Source organism: Salvelinus alpinus, chromosome 5 (genome assembly GCF_045679555.1).
Source record: "Salvelinus alpinus chromosome 5, SLU_Salpinus.1, whole genome shotgun sequence".
NCBI classification, from domain to species: Eukaryota; Metazoa; Chordata; class Actinopteri; order Salmoniformes; family Salmonidae; genus Salvelinus; species Salvelinus alpinus.
Genome location: NC_092090.1, coordinates 75,486,475 through 75,508,980, shown reverse-complemented (window position 1 = coordinate 75,508,980; position 22,506 = coordinate 75,486,475). Strand labels below are relative to the sequence as shown.

Genomic DNA, 22,506 nt, shown 5'->3' with positions numbered 1-22,506 from the left:
TACCTGTTCCTCTGATCATGATACTGCATAAAATGATCAATTGTGCAAACTCTGAATGTAGACAATTCAAAGTTTGCAAAAACATGTAGATCAGTCTGCAAAGACAGTTGAGTTACGTGACAAATCAAATGCTAACTCATCCCTGTGATTTGGGAGTGAACAGGATGGAGCTGTGTTGACTAAATACAAGTGGCATTTTGACACAAAGATCCTGATCAAATGTGGCCTGAATCATTTCTCAGTAAGTGGGGGTCTCACTCAGTAAGCTTGGGAAGCAACCAAGCAAATTTGTCCGTTTTGGAGATTTAAAATACACTACATGGCCAAAAGTATGTGGAAACCCCTTTCAAATTAGTGGATTCGGCTATTTTAGCCACACCCGTTGCTGACAGGTGTTTAAAATCGAGCACACAGACATGCAATCTCCATAGACAATCATTGGCAGTAGAATGGCCCGTACTTAAGAGCTCAGTGACTTTCAACGTGGCACCGTCATAGGATGCCCTGCTAGAGCATCCCCGGTCAACTGTCAGTGATTTTATTGTGAAGTGGAAATGTCTAGAAGCAACAACGGCTCAGACGCGAAGTGGTAGCCCACACAAGCTCATAGAACTGGACCACCGAGTGCTGAAGAGCATACAAATCGTCTGTCCTCGGTTGCAACACTCACAAAAAAATCTAATCAAATGTTAATTGATCACGTACACATTTAGCAGATGTTATTGCGGGTGTAGCGGAATGCTTGTGTTCCTAGCTCCAACAGTGCAGTAGTATCTATCTAACAATTCAAAACAATACACAAATCTAAAACCGACTTCCAAACTGCCTCTGGAAGCAACGTCAGCACAAGAACTGTTCATCAGGAGCTTCATGAAATGGGTTTCTATGGCCAAGCAGCTGCACACAAGCCTAAGATCACCATGCACAATGCTAAGTGTTGGCTGGAGTGGTGTAAAGCACGCCGCCATTGGACTCTGGAGCAGTGAAAACATGTTCTCTGGAGTAATGAATCACACTTCCCCATCTGGCAGTCCGACGGACCAATCTGGGTATGGCGGATGCCAGGTGAAAGCTATCTGCCCAAATGCATAGTGCCAACTGTAAAGTTTGGTGGATGAACAATGGTCAGGGGCTGTTTTTCATGGTTCGGGCTAGGCCCCTTAGTTCCAGTGAAGGGAAATCTTAACGATACAGCATACAATGACATTCTAGAAGATTCTGTGCTTCCGACTTTGTGGCAAAAGTTTCGGGAAGGCCCTCTCCTGTTTCAGCATTACAATGCCCCCGTGCACAAAGTGAGGTCCATACAGAAATGGTTGGTCGAGATCGGTGTGGAAGAACTTGACTGGTCTGCACAGAGCCCTGATCTCAACCCCATTGAACACATTTGGGATGAATTGGAACGTTGACTGCGAGCCAGGCCTAATCGCCAAACATCAGTGCCCAACCTCACTAATGCTCTTGTGGCTGAATGGAAGCAAGTTCCCCCAGCAATGTTCTGACATCTAGTGGAAAGCCTTCCCAGAAGAGTGGAGGCTGTTATAGCAGCAAAGTGGGGACCAACTCCATATTAATGCCCATGATTTTGGAATGAGATGTTTGACGAGCAGGTGTCCACATACAAAGCTTAATGTAGAAAGTGTGTTTGAGACAAACACTTGCAGCCCACATTATAGATCACTCATGTAGCATTTTGGTAGGAGTGAAACATGGATTGCCTGAAGGAATAGATATTACCATGAACTGTGGGGAGGTTAGTCCAACAGCAGTCTCTGGCTGTCTTCCTGACTGGCATACTTATCCCGTTTATCACAGACAAAGCCTGGCTTATATAAGAGCTAAAACATACGCTCTCCTCTATATTGTCTGACTGTTACCCATGTGTGTAATAAAGACACAGTGCAGAAGAATAAAGTATGAAGATAATGATGTGCTTGTTCAATGCTTCACTACTTGCCAATGATGAGCTATTCAAACTTACATGAAAAGCTCAAAATGATGCTGAACCTCTGTTATAACAATCATGTCCTCTCACCTCGCTCTTGTTCCATTTAAAAGTAAAATTTTGTGATCTGTAAATACACATTTACAACACAGGAGTAGTCCACCTATTAATAAATGCGATCAATGTCCCACACATTATATTTTTGAAACATCTTGCCAGGTCAAAAGCTTTATAGAATTCCTCCCATGAGATGGAGGTCAAATTATAAATGAATTGACCCAACTGGAGCCAAACAAAGTTACAGAACAAAGCATATAGAAAAAACTGTTAGGGCTATCCTTTTCAATGATGCTGAGGATTACAAAATGTGACAAAATACCTTCAATATTGTAAGCCCTCAACTCTCAACATATGGCAGTTGGGTTGATGGAGAGTGGAGACTCATCCACTACAGAGCTAGTCATCTCAAACCATGGGGAATGAATCCTTTACGTAATGCAGTGTTCCTCTGCTACATTGAGGTGGGAGTAGACGTAATGGCAGGGTGTACATAGACTAACCCATATCTACATATCTGAATAGTCAGATCATAGCCCCGTTCAGGATGATGGCATCACATTTGGCATCTGGCATGATTCAGTCATCACGATCATCATTAGGTCATCACTGAAATAGAGGATATACAGTGTACAAAACATTAAGAACACCTGCTCTTTCCGTGACAGACTAACCAAGTGGATCCAGGTGAAAACTATGATCCCTATTTGATGTCACTTGTTAAATCCACTTCCATCTGTGTATGAAGGGGAGGAGACACGTTAAAGAAGGATTTATAAGCCTTGAGACATGGATTGTGTATGTGCCATTCACAGGGTGATGGGCAAGACAAAATATTTAAGTGCCTTTGAACAGTAGTAGGTACCATGGTAGTAGGTACCATCTGCACCGTTTTGAGTGTGTCAAGAATGGCAATGCTGACAAGTTTCACACTCAAACAGTTTTCCTGTGTGTATCAAGAACGGTCCACAACCCAAAGGACACCTCTTGACACCTTGTAGAGTCCATGCCCTGACAAATTGAGGCTGTTGTGAGGGCAAAAGGGGGTACAACTCAATATTAGGATGTGTTTTAAATTTTTGTTCCAATATGTTCCTAATGTTTTGTACACTCAGGATATTTGGTACCAATCCATTGTTTTAGAAAATGTGATAAAAGTTAACATGTTTGCTGTTTGTGAGGAGAGACTTTCATATCAGGATGTTTGGACAGCATCCGTGCCACCCACAGCCTAGCTCAGTGCAGTCATTCTGCTGGGCTGTCCTCGCAGCGTCACAATTATATTTTTGGGGGCTCTGAGCCCTGCTGCCAACACACAGAGATGGCATGGGTTACAGATCTACTCCGATCTTTTAACTAGATCTGGGTGTCAAGCCTAGTTCAGACAGAATTTTCCCTCAGACACAGCAAAGCAGGCAACTTTCCAGCTGACATTCCTGAACAGCGAGTATCCAGCAGTGTTAATCCGATGTGGGAAAAAATATTTAAATCAGATCAAATATTTCTTCAAATAAAACTAAGTGCCCAAGGGCGTATTTGGTGTTTGGCTGTATTTTCATGTCTGGCTTGCTTTTCTCAATGACGAGAACAGTCCATGTCAGGAGACGCAGTGAGGAAAGATCTCAATTGCATACTCCTCGCGTCCTCTCTCCTTCTAAAAACGCATTGGATGAGAAAGCCAGAGGTCCCTGTTCTCAAATGGACGCGAGGTGTATGCAATTGAGATCTTCCCGTATATACAGGATTTCTACTGGAGTATGTAAGAAAATAACTTGTTTTAGTCTTAGCGTAAATGATTCATCCAGGTTCAAACTTTACACAGAATTACAAAAATAAGCCTCCAAAGACAACAGCAATCCTGGGGAAGGAGAGGAAGACTTGGATATCTTAACAGCAACACCCATTTCTAAATCGAAAAATAGGAATGAAAACATGGGTTATTTTCCAGTCTTTATTGCAATGATAGAAACAGAGATGGTATGCCGGATGTGAATATTATTGCCTTCAACTCTTCTACTCCCTCCAAAGTGAGTCTGTGGGTCCTTGTGCGCATCTGGAAGTATGGCTGCTGCTTTAATTAATAATGTAACATGAAGACCATCTTTACCGAGTGGACGTATGTGGTGAAGAAATTCATTCTGAACAGGGCCATTGACATATTCTGTAGTCATGTGACATTTAGACAATATTAAAATGCACAAATTTTTGGCCCTCCTGATTCACAATTCTTGTGACATCAATTTTGTATCAAGAGTTCCATGTATTCAAAGCAACATCATGCAAATATGAACATGCCATTGACGGATTCTCACGTCAGCATTTTGAACATTTACATTTGACATATCCGCAGACTTCCATTGATTCAGAAACAATAACTATTAAACTTGACTTCATCAAACTTCTAATTCCAATGTCACATCCTCCCGGATCATGGTATTCATTGATGTTTTCCTTATGGCTCTTTCCAAACATGAAAATTAGTACAAAAACACATCCCGTACGATACAAATCTATATACTCAATGTTACACGGCTGCAAGTCTGGCTTTTCAGATACTGACAACACCTAGGATCTTCATAGATGACTATCTGCATACACATTACTGATCATGCTGTCCACTATCTGTGTCACCCATCTGTAGTGTGGCCAAAGTGAACTGGCGATAGGGCCCGTCCTGCTTTTCTAGCTTTCCCGAAACAAGGGGTTAAGGAGTTTACCCTGGGCATTCAGCGTGGCCGCCTTGGTTTGGTAGTTCGAGACGTACCGGCGCTCTGGATGGAGATGTGTGGCAGGCCGGGGAGGCCACTCGCCGGCTTGGCCAGCCCGCCGTTGTTGAGTAGCTGGTGGATGGCAGTTGTCTTAGTCAGCCCTCCAGTGGAGACCACAGGCACTGCCCGGAGCAGAGTGCTGCTGCCAGTACCTATGGAGTTAAGAACCTGACCCTGGGGCTTCCCACCGAGGGCCTAGGGAGAGAGGAGAGGTAGAGCCAGTCAGTAACAATGAGTCAGCACACACAGACACAAGGATACTTTTAGCAGGTTTTTGAGGCTGGGTGTACCTGAATGCTGCCCATGCTAGCTGTTGTGCTGGGCAGGCTAGGGGATTTGGTCACTATCTCCTGTAGACTGAAACTTAGGCCGTGGAGGAGGCTGCTGGCGGAAGGTGCTGCACACAAACACAGCGAGAATGATTCAGCACAGTTCACATTTAGACACAGTCAATATAGGAAGCTCAACAACACAATTGCTGGTGACGACAGTTGAGAACCACCCCTATTTGTCTATTCAAAATAACGACCTTGAAAAAACAACCAGAGACATTGCAGGGGTAACGCAAAAAGTAATCAATAACATTGTTTGCTCAGATCGGTTCTCGTGAAGTGCTCAAAATCATGACATAAAACTCCACTTTAGTCCCATTCTTTTTACATTGATTCTCTGTTCCTCTGCATTGCAACTAACACATCTGTGAAAATATACTGTACAACATATTTGGTTGTTGTTCAGTGTTCTGTGAGATAGATCTGCTGCAGTGCCGAGTTAGGACAGTCGTGCAGGCAGGTAGCAGATACCTTGGACAGTAGCAGGAGCTTGCGCCTGGACTTGTGAGGAGGACCCTGACACCATGCAACTCTGCAGATTGTGGAAAGAGCTGGAACCCAGACTCTGGGCACTAGACACCCCTGTCAGACTACCAGACCTGCATTAACACACACAATCAATCTACTCAAAGTTGCTCCGATAAACAGAGCTGCTGTGGTAGCTACCCTCCCCATAGTTTATTTTCTATACAATAACTTCCAACCAGTCCAGAACTCAATCCGTTTGCAGCACACACCGCTGCCCAACGGGAGAGAGTTTGGAAAGTTGGAGATCATGGTGTGTCAGGCCTACCGCTGGGCTGTGAGGAGTCGGGAGACTTCCTTGGCTCCAGACACAGTCTGTCCCACAGTCACATTCAGGGGCTTCCCAGAGGGGCCCACTGCATTGGAAAACAGACCATGAAGAGAATAAGCCAAATCTGATCGGACAACGCCACAATATAACATTGACAATGGTTTCTAATGAGTTTTGAAACGGAGGAAATGAATATGATCCATATAAGCCCTACAAATATTTAAATTATCTTGGAAACTATTTCTAATTTTTCTTTACTGAATCATTCATTTAGAGGAGCAGAAAACTACCCACACTTAAATCTGAGCCAGTTACCTTCCTGTGCTGCAGAGCTGACAGCGCCCCCTGCTGTCTCTCCATGCAGGATGGTCACCTTGATCTTAGCTCTCTTTGAGGCCTTGGTGGGAGTGTGGCTGGGCGTCTGCCTCCTCTTCAGATGGGCCATCAACTCATCTCTCTCCAGGCTCTCAGTCTGCTCACTGGATACAGGCACTGAGACACAGACAGACATCACTGACTGGGATATACAAACCAGACCACTTCAATCAACCCTGATACAAATTCTCAAAATTGTTATATGACCCTGTACATAAATTGTTATATGACCCTGTAAAAAATGTACATCAATTATCTGGTAACCTAACGTAGAAGGCGTAAAATAAACATCTTAAACTAGTTCCCCTACATGGTCTTGACGAGACAAAATATAAGTAAAAAGGGAAGGTTCTCTTCTGCATTGTTCAACAAGTCCAGTAAATGTGGAGGAGTTCAGATGGAGTGCCGCCTTGTTAACGTCCAAAAGCGGAGGTCGCATCATAGGCTCTTTCCATTTCCACTGAAAACCGGAACATCCGGTAGTTGGGGACTCGGCAGAGGCTAATGATCTGGCAGTAAGAGGGAGATGGCAGACAGAAGAGAAAAGAGGAGATACTTACCGAAGACACAGGAGGGAGCGCCAGGGGGAAGATTTTTCCTCACAAGCATGTTTTGTTTCATAAAAGCAGCAAAGTGGGCTGGAATGAATTAAAAAGGTAGAAGGAATAGTAGAAAGAGAAGGGATGAAAAGATATCAGTCACATTCCATTGTGCCCTTCTGTTGTCGTGACTGCTCTAACAAGATTCATGTCAAAGAAAACTATTTTCACCATTCAATATTTAATTCACATTTTCCCAAGCCCACATTGGCAATGGAGGTGACTGACTCATTAGAACAAACGCACACAAACAAATGTGTCAAATGTGAGAGCTGTGTGTGTGTGTGTTCATACACGCTAGTAAGCCCACAAACCTTGTGCCTGCTTGTGTGTGAGCACCGTCCCAGACCGCTGCATATGGGTCTTGAGGAGTTGTGTGGCGGTGATCAGGCTGGACTTCTGTGCCGGGGACAGTCCCGAGGTCTTTGGTTTGGGGCTGGAGGTGAGACTGCTGCACACACTGGACAGGTCCTGAGGACACAAACAGAAAACACGGCTAATCAAATGATCAGCAATGTACACTAGTGTACAAAACATTAGGAACACCTGCTCTTTCAATGACAGTCTGATCAGGTGAAAGATATAATCCCTTTTTGATGTCACTTGTTAACCCCCGAAGGTCAATGTCTGCACCCCGTGAAAATCGAATTAGCATAATAATACAAAATCCCCATAAGAATCTGTCAGCCTAAGCTAGAGATGTTTCTTTTATTTGGATGCCGTCTCAAGACATCCAACACAATCTCACTCAAATCATGCAAATATGTCCAAAAAGTATTTCAGCAGATTTTGTGCATTTGTGTGTGAATAGACCCCCAAGAATTAGCGACTTAATTCGTAGGAAAATACTTTTTTGTGGGCAAACTTCGGAACAATCTTTTGAAAGTTAGAGCAATGCATGATGGGCAATGATGTTCTACACTGACTTTTCTTTCTGACCCACATTTATTATATAATAAAAAAATTAAGCGATAACGACCCTTCGGTAAGTATTCAGACCCCTTGACTTTTTTCATATTTGGTTTCGTTACAGCTTTGTTCTAAAATGTATTACATAGTTTTTTCCCGCCTCAATCTACACACAATACCCCATAATGACAAAGCAAAAACAGGTTAAGACATTTTTGCTAATTTATAAAGAATAAAACAGAAGTGTCAAATTTACATAAGTATTCAGACCCTTTACTCAGTACTTTGTTAAAGCACAATCTTTGCACACCTGTATTTGGGGAGTTTATCCCATTCTCTGCAGATCCTCTCAAGCTCTATCAGGTTGGATGGGGAGCGTTGCTGCACAGCTATGTTCAGGTCTCTGCAGAGATGTTCGATCGGGTTCAAGTCCAGGCTCTGGCTGGGCCACTCAAGGCCATTCAGACTTGTCCCGAAGCCACTCCTGCGTTGTCTTGGCTATGTGCTTAGGGTCGTTGTCCTCTTGAAAGGTGAACCATCGCCCCACTCTGAGCGCTCTGGAGCAGGTTTTCATTAAGGATCTCGCTGTACTTTTCTCTGTTCATCTTTCCCTCGATCCTGACTAGTCTCCCAGTCCATGTCACTGAAAAACATCCCCACAGCATGATGCTGCCACCACCATGGTTCACCGTAGGGATGGGGCCAGGTTTCCTCGAGACGTGATGCTTGGCATTCAGGCCAAAGATTTCAATCTTGGTTTCATCAAACCAGAGAATCTTGCTTCTTTAGGTGTCTTTTGGCAAACTCCATGCGAGCTGTCATATGTCTTTTACTGAAGAGTGGCTTCCGTCTGGCCATTCTACCACAAAGGCCTGATTGGTGGAGTACTGCAGAGATTGTTGCACTTCTGGATGGTTCTCCCATCTCCACAGAGGAACTCTGGAGCTCTGTCAAAGTGACCATCGGGTTCTTGGTCACCTCCCTGACCAAGGCCCTTCTCCCCCGATTGCTCAGTTTGGCCAGCTCTAGGAAGAGTCTGGTGGTTCCAAACTTATTCCATTTAACAATGATGGAGGCCACTGCGTTCTTGAAGACCTTCAATGCTGCAGACATTTTTTGGTACCCTTCCCCAGATCTGTAGCTCGACACAATCCTGTATCGGAGCTCTATGGAAAATTCCTTCTACCTCATGGCTTGGTTTTTCTCTGGCGCATGCATTGTCAACTGTGGGAACTTATATACACAGGTGTGTGCCTTTCCAAATCACGTCCAATCAAGTCTCATAGCAAAGGGTCTGAAAACTAATGTAAATAAGGTCTTTCTGTTTTTTATTTTTAATACATTTGCAAAAAAACAAACAAAAAATGTTTTTTCTTTGTCATTATGGGGTATTGTGTATAGATTGCTGAGTTTTTATTTAAATTTTATACATTTTAGAATAAGGCTGTAACATATCAAAATATGGAAAAGGTCATGGTGTGAATACTTTCCGAAGGCACTGTATGTGCCATCCAGAGGATGAATGGGCAAGACAATATATTTAAGTGCCTTTGAACAGGGTACGGTAGTAGGTGCCAGGCACACCGGTTGGAGTGTGTCAAGAACGGCAATGGTGCAGAGTTTCACGCCCAACAGTTTCCCGTGTGTATAGAGAATGGTCCACCACCCAAAGGACATCCAGCTAACTTAACACAGCTGTGGGAAGCTTTGGAGTCAAGATGGGCTAGCATCCCTGGTGGAACGCTTTCGACACCTTCTAGAGTCCATGCCCCGGCGGACTTAAGCTGTTCTGAGGGCAAAAGTTGTTCCTAATGTTTTGTACAGTCAGTGTATATAATTCCTAGCATTACCTTGCTAGTTTTCCTAAGCGTGACTGAGTGATGCAGGATGTACCTCGGAGCCTGAGGGGGAGATGGGTACTCTGAGGGCAGGTGAAGAGGGGCGGGCCTTCTCCAGGTCAAAGGGTAACTCCCGCCAGGGCTGCTTCTTCTTCTCTGTGTCCAGGTCCCTCAGCTCTCCGGAGCCGTTGCTCTCCGCCCGCTCCAGCACTCCCGACAGGAAGTCTGCTATCTCATCCTACACACGAGAGACAACAGGCATGTATATCTGCATCAAAAGCATTTCACTGACACTATATGTGAAGAGTTTGATGGCCATGGTTTAATTCTCAAAATTCTTTGGAGTTTTCGTAGAAACTCCTGCACTTAGCCAACATTGTCTGAATAAAACGAACATGGTTCCTTTCCAAGACAAGGACAAGAAAAATGGACCAACCTGAATGCAGCGATCCACCATGGTCTGTGTCAGTCCCTCTGATTTGATCTTTGTTGAGTTGATTCTGAGGAAAGACACCATTTAATCATGACTGAGAAATAAACTGAAATGTCCTCAAATTCTTCAATTGAATAGCCATGCAGAAAATGACTGTGAGCAGTCAACAAGTTTAAAATTGATTTCTTAAATTCCAATGTCTTCATATATATTTCAATAGCGTGTGAAGACCACTAACCCTCCTCAGAGTAAACCCAGGGTAGGCTTAACCCACCTGAGGTTGTCTTCAGCTCCCCCCACCACCACCATGCTGTTGTCGACTCTAAGTTTCTCTCGGAACTCCTCCATGGCCTCTGTGCCACACTGCAGAGCGTTCTGACCAACCACAAACAGCACTGGGGTCTTCATGTCCAGTAAGGGGTCATCCACATCCTGCCAGTCAACAATACAAATACAGTCAATACAAGTCTATGACTCACATCCCTGACCCGTGAAAGAATGTTGAAACTGTAAGACTAGTAGAAGCATCATATCCTAATGTCTCCACAAGGCAGAACAGATTTGAGCATATTTCCTTACCCCTCTTGACCCACTGATTGTTAGCAGAGGAAAGCCAAGACACACCACAGCGGTCAGGTACTCCATGAGGGAGACCTGGGAGAGGACAACCACGTCAATATGTGCGCCAATGTCACATCCACCCATCGCACACGTCAAACCATGGATTGGTTTTCAATAACCAACAGATGTATATCTTTCTGAGCATCACAGAGAATACTCTTAGAAAATGTGAACACCATATATACTGAACAAAAATATAAACGCAACATGTAAAGTGTTTGTCCCATGTTTCATGAGCTGAAATAAAAGATCCCAGACATCTTCAATAAGCACAAAAAGCGTATTTCTCTCAAATGTTGTGCACACATTTGTTTACATCCCTGTTAGTGAGCATTTCTCCTTTGCCCAGATAATCCATTCACCTGACAGTTGCGGCATATCAAGAAACTAAACAGCATGATCATTACACATGCATCTTGTGCTGAGGATAATAAAAGGCCATTCTAAAAATGTGCAATGTCTCAAGTTGAAGGAGCGTGCAATTGGCATGCTGACTGCAGGAATGTCCACCAGAGCTGTTGCCAGAGAATTTCATGTTAATTTCTCTACTATTAGCTGCCTCCAATGTCATTTTAGAGAATTTGGCAGTACGTCTAACGGGCCTCACAACCACAAACCACGTGTAACCATGCCAGCCCAGGACCTCCACATCCGGCTACTTCACCTGCGGGATCATCTGAGACCAGCTACCCGGGCAGCTAATGAAACTGAGGAGTATCTGTCTGTAATAAAGCCCTTTTGTGGGGAAAAGCGAACTCTGATTGGCTGGGCCTGGCTCCCAAGTGGGTGGGCCTATGCCCTCCCAGGCCCACCCATGGCTGCGACCCTGCCCAGTCATGTGAAATCCATAGATTAGGGTGTCATTTCTTATTGACTGATTTCCTTATATGAACTATAACTCCTTGAAATTGTTGCATGTTGCATTTATATGTGTTCAGTATAGACAGAGACAGCATTCATAAAGCAGCCTTACGTGACAGGCGATGAGAGCTCCCACATTCCAGCCAATCAAGATAATGGGTTTGTGAGGGAAGTGACTGTGGATCTGGTGCATAAATGCATTGAAAAGCAAATTAATAGAAGCAAATGAATAGACAGATCAGTCTGGTACATAGTATTCAAACAACAACCTCAATTAGCAGCAACGGTCAAATCGATTAGGAACTTTAATCTGGATACACAACTTCAGATTCATAGAACAGCCTTACCTCCATGACTTTGGCCCTGACTGTGGCCAACATGTGCTCCAGACACTGAGTGATGCCCACATTGGCTCCACTGTTTACATGTGTATTTACTGGGATAACCTGGGATAGACACATTATACAGTAAGTAATTCAATTACTTGCCCAAAAGCCTATTTGGTGTGAATAAAACACAGAGACGCAGTCACACTTGAGTATGAATAGAATAGATACAAACCTTTCCCAAGCAGGAGAGTTGTGACTGCCAAAATCTAAATCGGCGAGGGGTAGAAAGAACAGGATTGGTGGGACCTGATGGTACAATTAAGATGAGTGGGGAGCCAGGAAGCTTGCTCTGCAATACAGACAAGAACAAAGATAGGCATCTGGTTATCATCACATCATTTGGGAAATGTAATCAAAGTAGTGCAAGTCAAAACAGTGGTCAAAGTAAGACAGTTAGCCATATAAAACAGTATAAAGATGAAACTACTAAGAGCTTTCTCTTACTGCCACAACTATCACTTTCATCCCTATTATAATTTGGAATGTGTGTTTGTTTCCATTGTCCTATTCATTCTTTGACTGCAGTGAATTCTGATTGCTCCCAGCACCACTGACAGGGATCGCAGCATTAGAGACGTACCGGTTTGTTGTGAGACAGAACGCCCACGGCTGGATCCCAGGGCCTCTTCAGGAGCAGAGAGAGGGCTTCTGCACCAGCCGCTCCAGTCTTTACTGACGACGTCAGCAGCATCCTGTCAATCAGCAAGGGCAACTGCACAGACAGAGAGGAATGGTGAATCATCCTGATAGAATGTATCCCTCTATATAAAAATGCATGTGTCAAAACATCAAAGTGTAATCACATTTTGAAAGAGAGAGATAATGAGTACCTTGCTCTTGAGTGTCTGCAGTACGTCCAGGTAAGCAGCCAGCATGGCCAGACTGAGAGACTCTATCAGGGTGCTGTGTAGCCACTGGGTCAGTTTGGTGTCCCAGTTGACACTGGCCAGTGCATGGCGCACCTTCCGGGCACATTTGTCCACAGCAATCCTGCGCAATACTGTCTCATTGGAGGCCTACGAGTCAGAAGGGTGGTGAGATGGTGGGACAACAGGGACAGGAACTTTGATAGTCATTCAAACTGAAACATGTCAATGCAATATTTTCATGTTGAATCACTTTTAAAACAAAATCGGCACCACATACAAAAGCATTTAGGTGGTGTTTATGAACTCACATTTTCATTGGCAAGCCGGGCCAGTCTTTCAGCTTGCAGAGCTTTCAGCACCTTATTAAATAATTTGCTTTGAGTGACCGACCATCCAGCCCTGTAATACAAGCAGTGTGTACCAGTAATGAAGTTTGAAGATGATCACTATTTGAAATGGAGAATGAGACACATTAATAATTTAGGAAAAAGTGCATACAAGAGCTGAGCAAACAAGGCAACTGCACCACAGAAGTCAGAAATAATGTATATTTTGAAAAACTCTATAGGGTTATTCAAAGGGATGTTGGGTAGAGGCCACTCACTTGTTTATGCGTTCGTCCCAGTCATCAGGGGGTGGGGGACCATCGGCAACTGTGCGAGCAAATAAAACATGTCGCTCACACTCCTTCATAACACTGCGTGCTTTCTGGTTGTCATAGAGTCGAATAGGTGTAGGCGTGACAGATTCCACATCTATTGACAGATCTGATTCCCTGCAAAAGACACAAACATACTTCAGTCAATGATGTTATCCAGTTTTAGCGGTCAATTAATTATTGCCTTGATAAAGTTACAAAATTAAATTTGTTCTGAGGCAGAAAGATAGACATGCCTTCAGTGTTGTCATATGTGTGCATAAAATAATTTGGGCATTGAGTCATTAGTGAGGATTATGAGGGTTGACACTCACGGAGCGGCATCAGGTTGGCGACGGGGTGTGACGAACAGCATGCGCGTGGGCCGGGCCCTGCTGGCGTCCGGGTGGGCATTCCATGGCTTGGCATAGCTGTGGTCCAATAACACCAAGTCCTGCTCACGCTCATGAACTGACAACTGGAACAGCAAGGATGTACCCATCCTCTGTGCTGAATTCTGGAAGTCCCCACTACGGTACATCCTCTACTGGGGCCACAAGGCCCTACAGCTCTGAGAGAGTGGTCCTTTCAACCCAAGCCTGAAGGGGGAGGAACCATGATCAATATCATATACGTCAAAACATAATGGGACATCACGTCATTTGAGTTGGACCATTCATCTTTAACCCACAGCTGGTTCCTTACAAGCACCTTTCTTATGCATTGGCTTAATAACCAATTTTGTAACGTTAGCTGCATTATTTTAGCTAGCTAGATTCTTTAGAGATGTTCTCATAATGTTGATAGCAAACAACAAGCGTTTGCATCATGCATGGCGGAGAGCGAGCTGTGCGCTGTTGACATTACTTTATTATGTAGCTGGCTAACTTGCTAACGTAAGCTAGCTACATGGCCTAGACAGATGCGCTAACAACACGAAATATGCATTACACTAACGTTAGCGCATAGCTTACAGAAGGGGTAACTAACAATCATACCGGGCATTACAACGTGGCTACGTAGCTAGCTAACTTGGCGAGCATAGTAGCATTAAAGCTAGCACGCGCTAGTCGTATTGGCTACTCACCTTTTCATACTACTACCATTGATAGCATTATGTGATTGCAATCGAAATATAATTTTGTCCAAATTCAGTCAAATATAAACGTCAAAATCTAAATTCCATGTAAATTTTCACATTTGAGAAGGACTACTCCGCCTCGGGTTTCTATAAATCATTGATTATAGCCGACTTCCTTTTGTTTTGCACTGCCACTGTCAGTACACGGATGCAAAACAACGCCTGGATAGCTATTTCCTACGGGCGGTGCATGTACTGGGGCCTTGGCCAGCGCCTGCTCTGAACCCTGAAAAGCAGTGGCTCTATGTAAGCCAGATGGTAAAGAATGTATTAAAAATCTACTCAGTACACAATTATCAGCAAATATCATAGAAACTACATGGTGGATTTCCGTACGACGTTTACCAGTGCGTTCCGTAGTAAAGTGGAGCTGTTTTGTTCAAAGTACATTTTGTCCTATGCCTAATTGTCATGATGATGAGAGTTTAGAACACATTTTATGTAACTGCTACTACACACTGTAAACCATGTTATGTAATAATGAATCCATGTATTGATGTGAAAGCTGATTTGTATTTATATGAACTATTATGATTGTAAAATGTGAAAACAGTCAATAAATATGATTTTTAAACCAATAACCCCTTACCCTAATTCAAACCCTAATTGTAATTGTATCCCTAAATCTAACCACTTAGCTACTTAAAATAGTCTTTGTCCTCATGGGGAAGTGGGAAATGCCCCCACAAGGGAGAGTTTTTCTTTATTTTACTATCCTTGTGGGGACTTTGGGGTTTTAGGTTCCCACAAGGATAGAAGAATCCCCCCCCCCAACACCACCACACACACATTTTTTTGTTGTTGATCTGAATTATATTTTTTATTGATATTTTACTGGCAGTAAATGACAGACAACACCAATCATTTCCCCACACCACCAAAGTACGGGCATAGCACAGCTCGATCATTCTTCATAAATACGTCATATTTACACCTCTTCATATCAAGTTCCGTCGTGCAGTCATTTGGAACGTTGCAGGGGAATGCAGCCCTACACCAAACAAATCAAATTATCAAATTATATTGTACAGTTCTTTATTTTCATTAGAGCCAACAGTGAACTACTTTTATTCCAACAAACTGAAATGGTAAAGACAACGTGCCATGATTATGACCATTTTTAACAACATGTTTGTATCTTGTTTCTTACGCATGGCAGCACATCTCATCCACTGTTCCTCCACCTAGACCCTAGAGAATGCCATGTACCATCCAAATGGTCCTGGCAATGGATCATGCCTAAAAAGACACCATGTGATTCATCAGAGTAGGCTTCCTAACACAGCATTAGTTTCTGAAATGTAAAACATAGTTGACATTCTTTTCATTACTCTGTGCTCTATAGGCTAATGTAGGCCTATATGTTTTTTCTTGTTAGTTGAGGGGTTGTTGTCTTGTCCTTTGCCTGGTTTCATATTTTGAAAGATGACACGCAGCATGGGACAGTGGAGGCAGAGCAAACAGGATTACAGCTAGAGCTGTACCTATAGGAAATGAGAGAACAATCAATAAACCCTACAGATAGATTTTCAGTTACATTTTTGTTCCACATGGTGTTAGCAGTTTAGTTTCTCACTCACTATATGACTTTGCCTCAATGCCCTTTACTTCTCAGCTTATTATCTGACATACATAAAATGTAACTGAATTAGACATTGTCATATTAATAATATCCCCTTAGAGTCTATTGATGCACCGGTACGTCAATATAAGTAACATAATAAAACAAATCTGTCAGTTTAAACTAGAGATACAGTATCTTTTTTTTTTTTTTGCATGGGTTGCGTCTCAATCCATGGCATCCGCCTATAGGCATCTACAAGCTCCACTTCATTGATGTGCGTACACGTGGGTGGAGTCGTTTTTTTGTGGCAGCGGACTCTTTTAGTTTTACTCTACCCAGAAAGGAAGTCCGTCTTGTGTAGTGTATATCCACTAAAGGGCTTGGGGAACCAGATTAGTTTACCAAGCAAGAGGGGCGGAGGCACTCTTTGACTCTAGTTAGTAATGACATTTGAACTTCCAATCTGGTGTTATGCCTGTTTACAAATACTAGCTAGCTACCTAGCTACATGTCAGCCTAGTCTGGTGTTATATGCTTTACGACACTACTTTCTTAACCACAGAAGAAGAAACAAACGTGTCTCTTTTTGAATTGCAATTGCTGCAAAATGGGAAGAAATCCCCAGAGATTTTGGGGATCATTGGAATGATCAGTTTTGTGCACGAGCTGTCAATGCCGGGAAAAATATTCGGATCTGAGCTCCGTAATACTTGGGCAGCGAGTACTACAACTACAAGGGCTTTTAAGCAATGGTCCTGAAGGCAGGCTGTGATCCAAGGTACCGCTTCACTATGATCGAAGTGGGCGCATATGGTCCGGAGGGAGATGCGGGAATCTTCTCATGACGCAAGTTTGGCTCCCAACTCATTGCAGGCCAGCTGCCGCTACCAAGGCCGGAGTGCTTGCGGGGAACCCAAACACAGAGCCCATATGTCTTTGTGGGATACCAGGCATTCCCTCTGAGGGTAAATCTGATGTGACCATATCCAGATAAGATATGCAAAAAAAGAAACGTCCTCTCACTGTCAACTGCGTTTATTTTCTGCAAACTTAACATGTGTAAATATTTGTATGAACATAACAAGATTCAACAACTGAGACATAAACTGAACAAGTTCCACAGACATGTGACTAACAGAAATTGAATAATGTGTCCCTGAACAAAGGGGGGGTCAAAATAAATCAAAATTAACAGTCAGTATCTGGTGTGGCCACCAGCTGCATTAAGTACTGCAGTGCATCACCTCCTCATGGACTGCACCAGATTTGCCAGTTCTTGCTGTGAGATGTTACCTCACTTTTCCTCCAAGGCACCTGCAAGTTCCCTGATGTTTCTGGGGGGAATGGCCCTAGCCCTCACCCTCCGATCCAACAGGTCCCAGACGTGCTCAATGGGATTGAGATCCGGGCTCTTCGCTGGCCATGGCAGAACACTGACATTCCTGTCTTGCAGGAAATCACGCACAGAACGAGCAGTATGGCTGGTGGCATTGTCATGCTGGAGGCTCATGTCAGGATGAGCCTGCAGGAAGGGTGCCATATGAGGGAGGAGGATGTCTTCCCTGTAACGCACAGCGTTGATTGCCTGCAATGACAACAAGCTCAGTCCGATGATGCTGTGACACACCGCCCCAGACCATGATGGACCCTCCACCTCCAAATCAATCCCGCTCCAGAGTACAGGTCTCGGTGTAATGCTCATTCTTTCGACGATAAACGCAAATACGACCATCACCACTGGTGAGACAAAACCGTGACTCGTCAGTGAAGATCACTTTTTGCCAGTCCTGTCTGGTCCAACGACGGTGGGTTTGTGCCCATAGGCAACGTTGTTGCCGGTGATATCTGGTGAGGACGTGCCTTACAACAGGCCTACAAGCCCTCAGTTCAGCCTCTCTCAGCCTATTGCGGACAGTCTGAGCATTGATAGAGGGATTGTGTGTTCCTGGTGTAACTCGGGCAGTTGTTGTTGCCATCCTGTACCTGTCCCGCATGTGTGATGTTCGGATGTACCGATCCTGTGCAGGTGTTGTTACACATGGTCTGCCACTGCGAGGATGATCAGCTGTCCGTCCTGTCTCCCTGTAATGCTGTCTTAGGGGTCTCACAGTACGGACATTGCAATTTATTGCCCTGGCCACATCTGCAGTCCTCATGCCTCCTTGCAGCATGCCTAAGGCACTTCACGCAGATGAGCAGGGACCCTGGGCATCTTTCTTTTGGTGTTTTTCATAGTCAGTAGAAAGGCCTCTTTAGTGTCCTAAGTTTTCATAACTGTGACCTTAATTGCCTAGCGTCTGTATGCTGTTAGTGTCTTAACGACCGTTCCACAGGTGCATGATCTAACTGTTTCTGGTTCACTGTTTCTGGTTCATTGAACAAGCATGGGAAACAGTGTTTAAACCCTTTACAATGAAGATCTGTGAAGTTATTTCGATTTTTACTAATTAGCTTTGAAAGACAAGGTCCTGAAAAAGGGACGTTTCTTTTTTTGCTGAGTTTACATGTGACTATATACATATGTGAAAATTATTGTAATGATATGCATAAAAGTGTTCAGGCATCTTTGTAAGAGAATAGGGGCTTATGTCTAAAGCACATGCTACACAGTTGTTACACCACACATTTGATAGCTGTCATGTTCATTCCTCTTCAATACAAATGAAAACACTTATTTTATTCAAAGATTCTTCTGGGCTTGATAATGCGAAGAAGATCTACAACGATCACTGCTTTGTGATCCTTGCAGCAAGATGGAGGATCCTGGGACGAGCCCTTGAGGTTGCCCCAGAGAAAGCTGAGACCATTGTGAAGGCCCATGATTACCTTTGCACCACAGACACTAAAGACATTGACAACACAGTCATCAACACGGTACATCCACCCCACGTTTGTTGATCTCTCCAAAAACACTGGGGACCTGCATCCAGGAGAGTGGAGACAGCTTCCTCATGTTAGAACATGTGAATAAGAAAAATGCACACAACACCAGTTTTTGGGGTGAGACGGAGTGCTCTGTCTCACTCGAGAGCGGACGGAGCGGACACACAGTACTGATCGATGTTCCTGTGAAAGTACATTGTCATGTCCCTGAGAAACGGGAGACATTGATCAGCAGGAGTCATCCATCTGCTGCATAATGTCAGTGTCCAAAGGACCTACAGCTGTCTTCCTCTTCCGGCCATTGGAGCTGGGTCGGGGAGATGGGGCGGAGGTTAATGGAGTTGCAGGGCAGAGATCAAGGGTGCGCCTGGACGGTACTTTGGGTGTTGGTGAGAAGGGCCTGGGCGTTGGGAAAGGGACCGGGGAGGTGATGAACCAGGCTGGGGAGATGATTAATCAAGGGGCGATGAACTACCTGTAGATGGGCCATCAGGGCTCTGCTCTGTCTCTGAGCTGTCCAAGACACCAACACCCTCCAACACCTACAAGCAGATGACGAGTACATTAGAATACAATGCAAACAATCTTAAAACATCTCCATGGGCTCCTTTGAGTTAAAATGTTTAACCAAAATAACTGACTTTATAAATATCTCAATCTAATTATGTTTGAACTAGCCGCTGCTAATCATTGATTTGACAACACAGGCACTGAATATTTCCCAATCCCAATTTCTCCTATCCAGAAAAGAGCTGATTTCACATGTTCTATCTAGGTCTGCTAAACATAAGATCACAAACACATACACACACACTGTACAAGATATCGGCTTCATGATGAGTACGTTAACGATGATCTGGCCTACCACCGTTGTGTCGTCAGCAAACTCAATGATGGTGTTGGAGTCGTGCTTGGCCACGCAGTCGTGGGTGAACAAGGAGTACAGGAGGGGACTATGCACGCACCCCTGAGGGCCCCCCGTGTTGAGGATCAGCGTGTGTGTTGTTGCCTACCCTTACCACTTGGGGGCGGCCCATCAGGAAGTCCAGGATCCAGTTGCAGAGGGAGGTGTTTAGTCCCAGGGTCCTTAGATTAGTGATGAGCTTTGTGGGAACTATGGTGTTGAACGCTGAACTGTAGTCAATGAACAGCATTCTCACATAGGTGTTCCATTTGTCCAGGTGTGAAAGGGCAGTGTGGAGTGCGATTGAGATTGCGTCATCTGTCGATCTTTTGGGGTGGTATGCGAATTGGAGTGGGTCTAGGGTTTGATGGATTTGATGTGAGCCATGATCAGCTTTTCAAGGCACTTCATGGCTACTGTGGTAGTCATTTAGGCAGGTTACCTTCGCTTTTCTTGGGCACAGGGACTATGGTGGTCTGCAGACTTGGTCAGGGAGCGGTTCAGTGATGTCAGTGAAGACACTTGCCAGTTGGTCCGCGCATGCTCTGAGTACACGTCCTGGTAATCCATCTGTGAATGTTGACCTGTTTAAAGGTCTTGTTCACATCGGCTATGGAGAGCGTGACCACACAGTCGTCCGGAACAGCTGGTGCTCGCATGCATGCTTCAGTGTTGCTTCCCTCAAAGCAAGCATAAAAGGCATTTAGCCCATCTGGTAGGCTCGCGTCACTGGGCAGCTCACGGCTGTGTTTCCCTTTGTAGTCTTTAATAGTTTGCATGCCCTGTCACATCCGATGAGCATCGGAGCCGGTGTAGTAGGAGTCAATCTTAGTCCTGTATTGACGCTTTGCCTGTTTGATGGTTCATCTGATGGCATAGCAGGATTTCTTATAAGTGTCCCGCTCCTTGAAGTGGCAGCTCTAGCCTTTAGCTCGGTGCGGATGTTGCTTGTAATTCATGGCTTCTCGTTGGGATATGTACGTACGGTCACTGTTGGGACGACATTGTCGATGCACTTATTGATGAAGCCGGTGACTGAGGTGGTATACTCCTCAATGCCATTGAATGAATCCCGGAACATATTCCAGACTGTGCTAGCAAAACAGTCCTATAGCGTAGCATATGCGTAATTGACCACTTCTCTTCCATATTAAGCGAGTCACTGGTACTTCCTGCTTTAGTTTTAGCTTGTAAGCAGGAATCAGGAGGATAGAATCATGGCCAGATTTGCCAAATGGAGGGCGAGGGAGAGCTTTGTACGCGTCTCTGTGTGTGGAGTAAAGGTGGTCTAGAGTTTTTTTTCATCTGGTTGCACATGACATGCTGGTAGAAATTAGGTAAAATGGATTTAAGTTTGCCTGCATTAAAGTCCACATGCCACTAGGAGCGTCGTTTCTTTATAAGCATTTTCTTGTTTGCTTATGGCCTTATACAGCTCGTTGAGTGCGTTCTTAGTGCCAGCGTCGGTTTGTGGTGGTAAATAGGAAGCTACGAAATATATAGATGAAAACTCTCTTGATAGATAGTTTGGTTTACAGCTTATCATGAGGTACTCTACCTCAGGCGAGCCATACCTCGAGACTCCCTTAATATTAGACATCGCACACCAGCTGTTATTGAGAAATAGACACACACACCCCCACCCTTCGTCTTATCAGACGTAGCTGTTCTGTCCTGCCGATGCACGGAAAGCTAGCCAACTGTATATTATCCGTGTCGTCCTTCAGCCACAACTCGATGAAACATATGATATTACAGTTTTTAATGTCCCGTTGGTAGGATAGTCTTGAACGGAGCTCATCCAGTTTATTCTCCAGTGATTGCACGTTGGCCAATAAAACGGGAGGTAGAGGCGGGTTACCCACTTGCTGACGAATTCTCACAAGGCACCCTGATCTGCTCCCCCTTTATCTCCTTCTTTTGTTGATGCGAATGACGGGGATTTGGGCCTTGTCCGGGAGCAACATTAAATAAAAATATTCTTCCAGTTAGAGGTGAGTAATTGCTGTTCTGATATCCAGAAGCTATTTTTGGTCATAACAGACGGTAGTATCAACATTATGTACAAAATAAGTTACAAACAATGCTGAATAAACCCCACAAAATAGCACAATTGGTTAGGAGCCCGTAAAACAGCAGCTATCCTCTCCGGCGTCATTTTGAACATACAAATTGTTTTTTCTCCACTTGTTTTCCAAGGTGGTGTTATTCTTCCTCACACATGAAATGGCTCCTCCAAACTAGAATAATGTCTTTGTATGGGTGCAGAGGGTCCTGGTTGTGCCCAGCGTTACCAGCTGTCAGCACCACCAGCACACTTACAGCACCAAGCAGGACTGTTAACCAGGAGCCTCTGCACTTCCTTATTTCTGTGTCTTCATCCAGTATTCTTCAGCATTGAATAGAAGTTATCCGAAAGGGTGCAGTGGCTGCAGTGGAAGGCAGAGAATGCTCTGATGCTATGAATCCAGTCTGTCTCAATTGAGTCAGGGGGCTCTCATCACTGGGTCGGGGACAAGCACAGGCTGCACACACATGCACTGAGCCTCACAGCAGCGCACTTCTCTAATCTTGTTCTTTTCTTT

At 44.3% G+C, this 22,506-nt stretch overlaps 1 protein-coding gene across 4 annotated transcripts; it reads right to left on the bottom strand.

Annotated features, from left to right (window-relative positions):
- Positions 1 to 3,939: 3,939 nt before the first annotated feature.
- Positions 3,940 to 14,973, bottom strand: LOC139576797 (KAT8 regulatory NSL complex subunit 3-like). Of its 4 annotated transcripts, XM_071403284.1 has the most exons (20): positions 14,517 to 14,972; positions 13,765 to 14,028; positions 13,397 to 13,567; positions 13,101 to 13,191; positions 12,754 to 12,939; positions 12,504 to 12,635; positions 12,096 to 12,212; positions 11,882 to 11,980; positions 11,647 to 11,718; positions 10,632 to 10,706; positions 10,327 to 10,484; positions 10,056 to 10,119; positions 9,675 to 9,857; positions 7,187 to 7,343; positions 6,834 to 6,911; positions 6,214 to 6,390; positions 5,896 to 5,983; positions 5,574 to 5,701; positions 5,061 to 5,167; positions 3,940 to 4,965 (listed from the first exon to the last, which is right to left on the bottom strand). In XM_071403284.1, the coding sequence occupies exons 2-20, from the start codon at positions 13,968 to 13,970 to the stop codon at positions 4,729 to 4,731; spliced, it is 2,526 nt and encodes an 841-aa protein (XP_071259385.1). In that variant the 5' UTR covers positions 13,971 to 14,028; positions 14,517 to 14,972; the 3' UTR covers positions 3,940 to 4,728. The 4 variants fall into 4 exon arrangements, with proteins under 4 accessions (XP_071259385.1, XP_071259388.1, XP_071259386.1 ...); XM_071403287.1 differs by lacking the exon at positions 5,574 to 5,701 and having other exon boundaries at positions 14,517 to 14,973; XM_071403285.1 differs by lacking the exon at positions 11,647 to 11,718 and having other exon boundaries at positions 14,517 to 14,970.
- Positions 14,974 to 22,506: the final 7,533 nt, after the last annotated feature.

What these genes read in the sequence shown, in the direction of transcription:
- LOC139576797 (XM_071403284.1), bottom strand. Translation starts at nt 13,970, where the DNA reads ATGTACCGTAGTGGGGACTTCCAGAATTCAGCACAGAGGATGGGTACA. An exon ending in CGACTCCTCACAGCCCAGCG is followed by an intron (nt 5,702 to 5,895) that starts GTAGGCCTGACA and finishes GTGTTAATGCAG; the next exon opens with GTCTGGTAGTCTGACAGGGG. An exon ending in CTAGCATGGGCAGCATTCAG is followed by an intron (nt 4,966 to 5,060) that starts GTACACCCAGCC and finishes CTCTCTCCCTAG; the next exon opens with GCCCTCGGTGGGAAGCCCCA.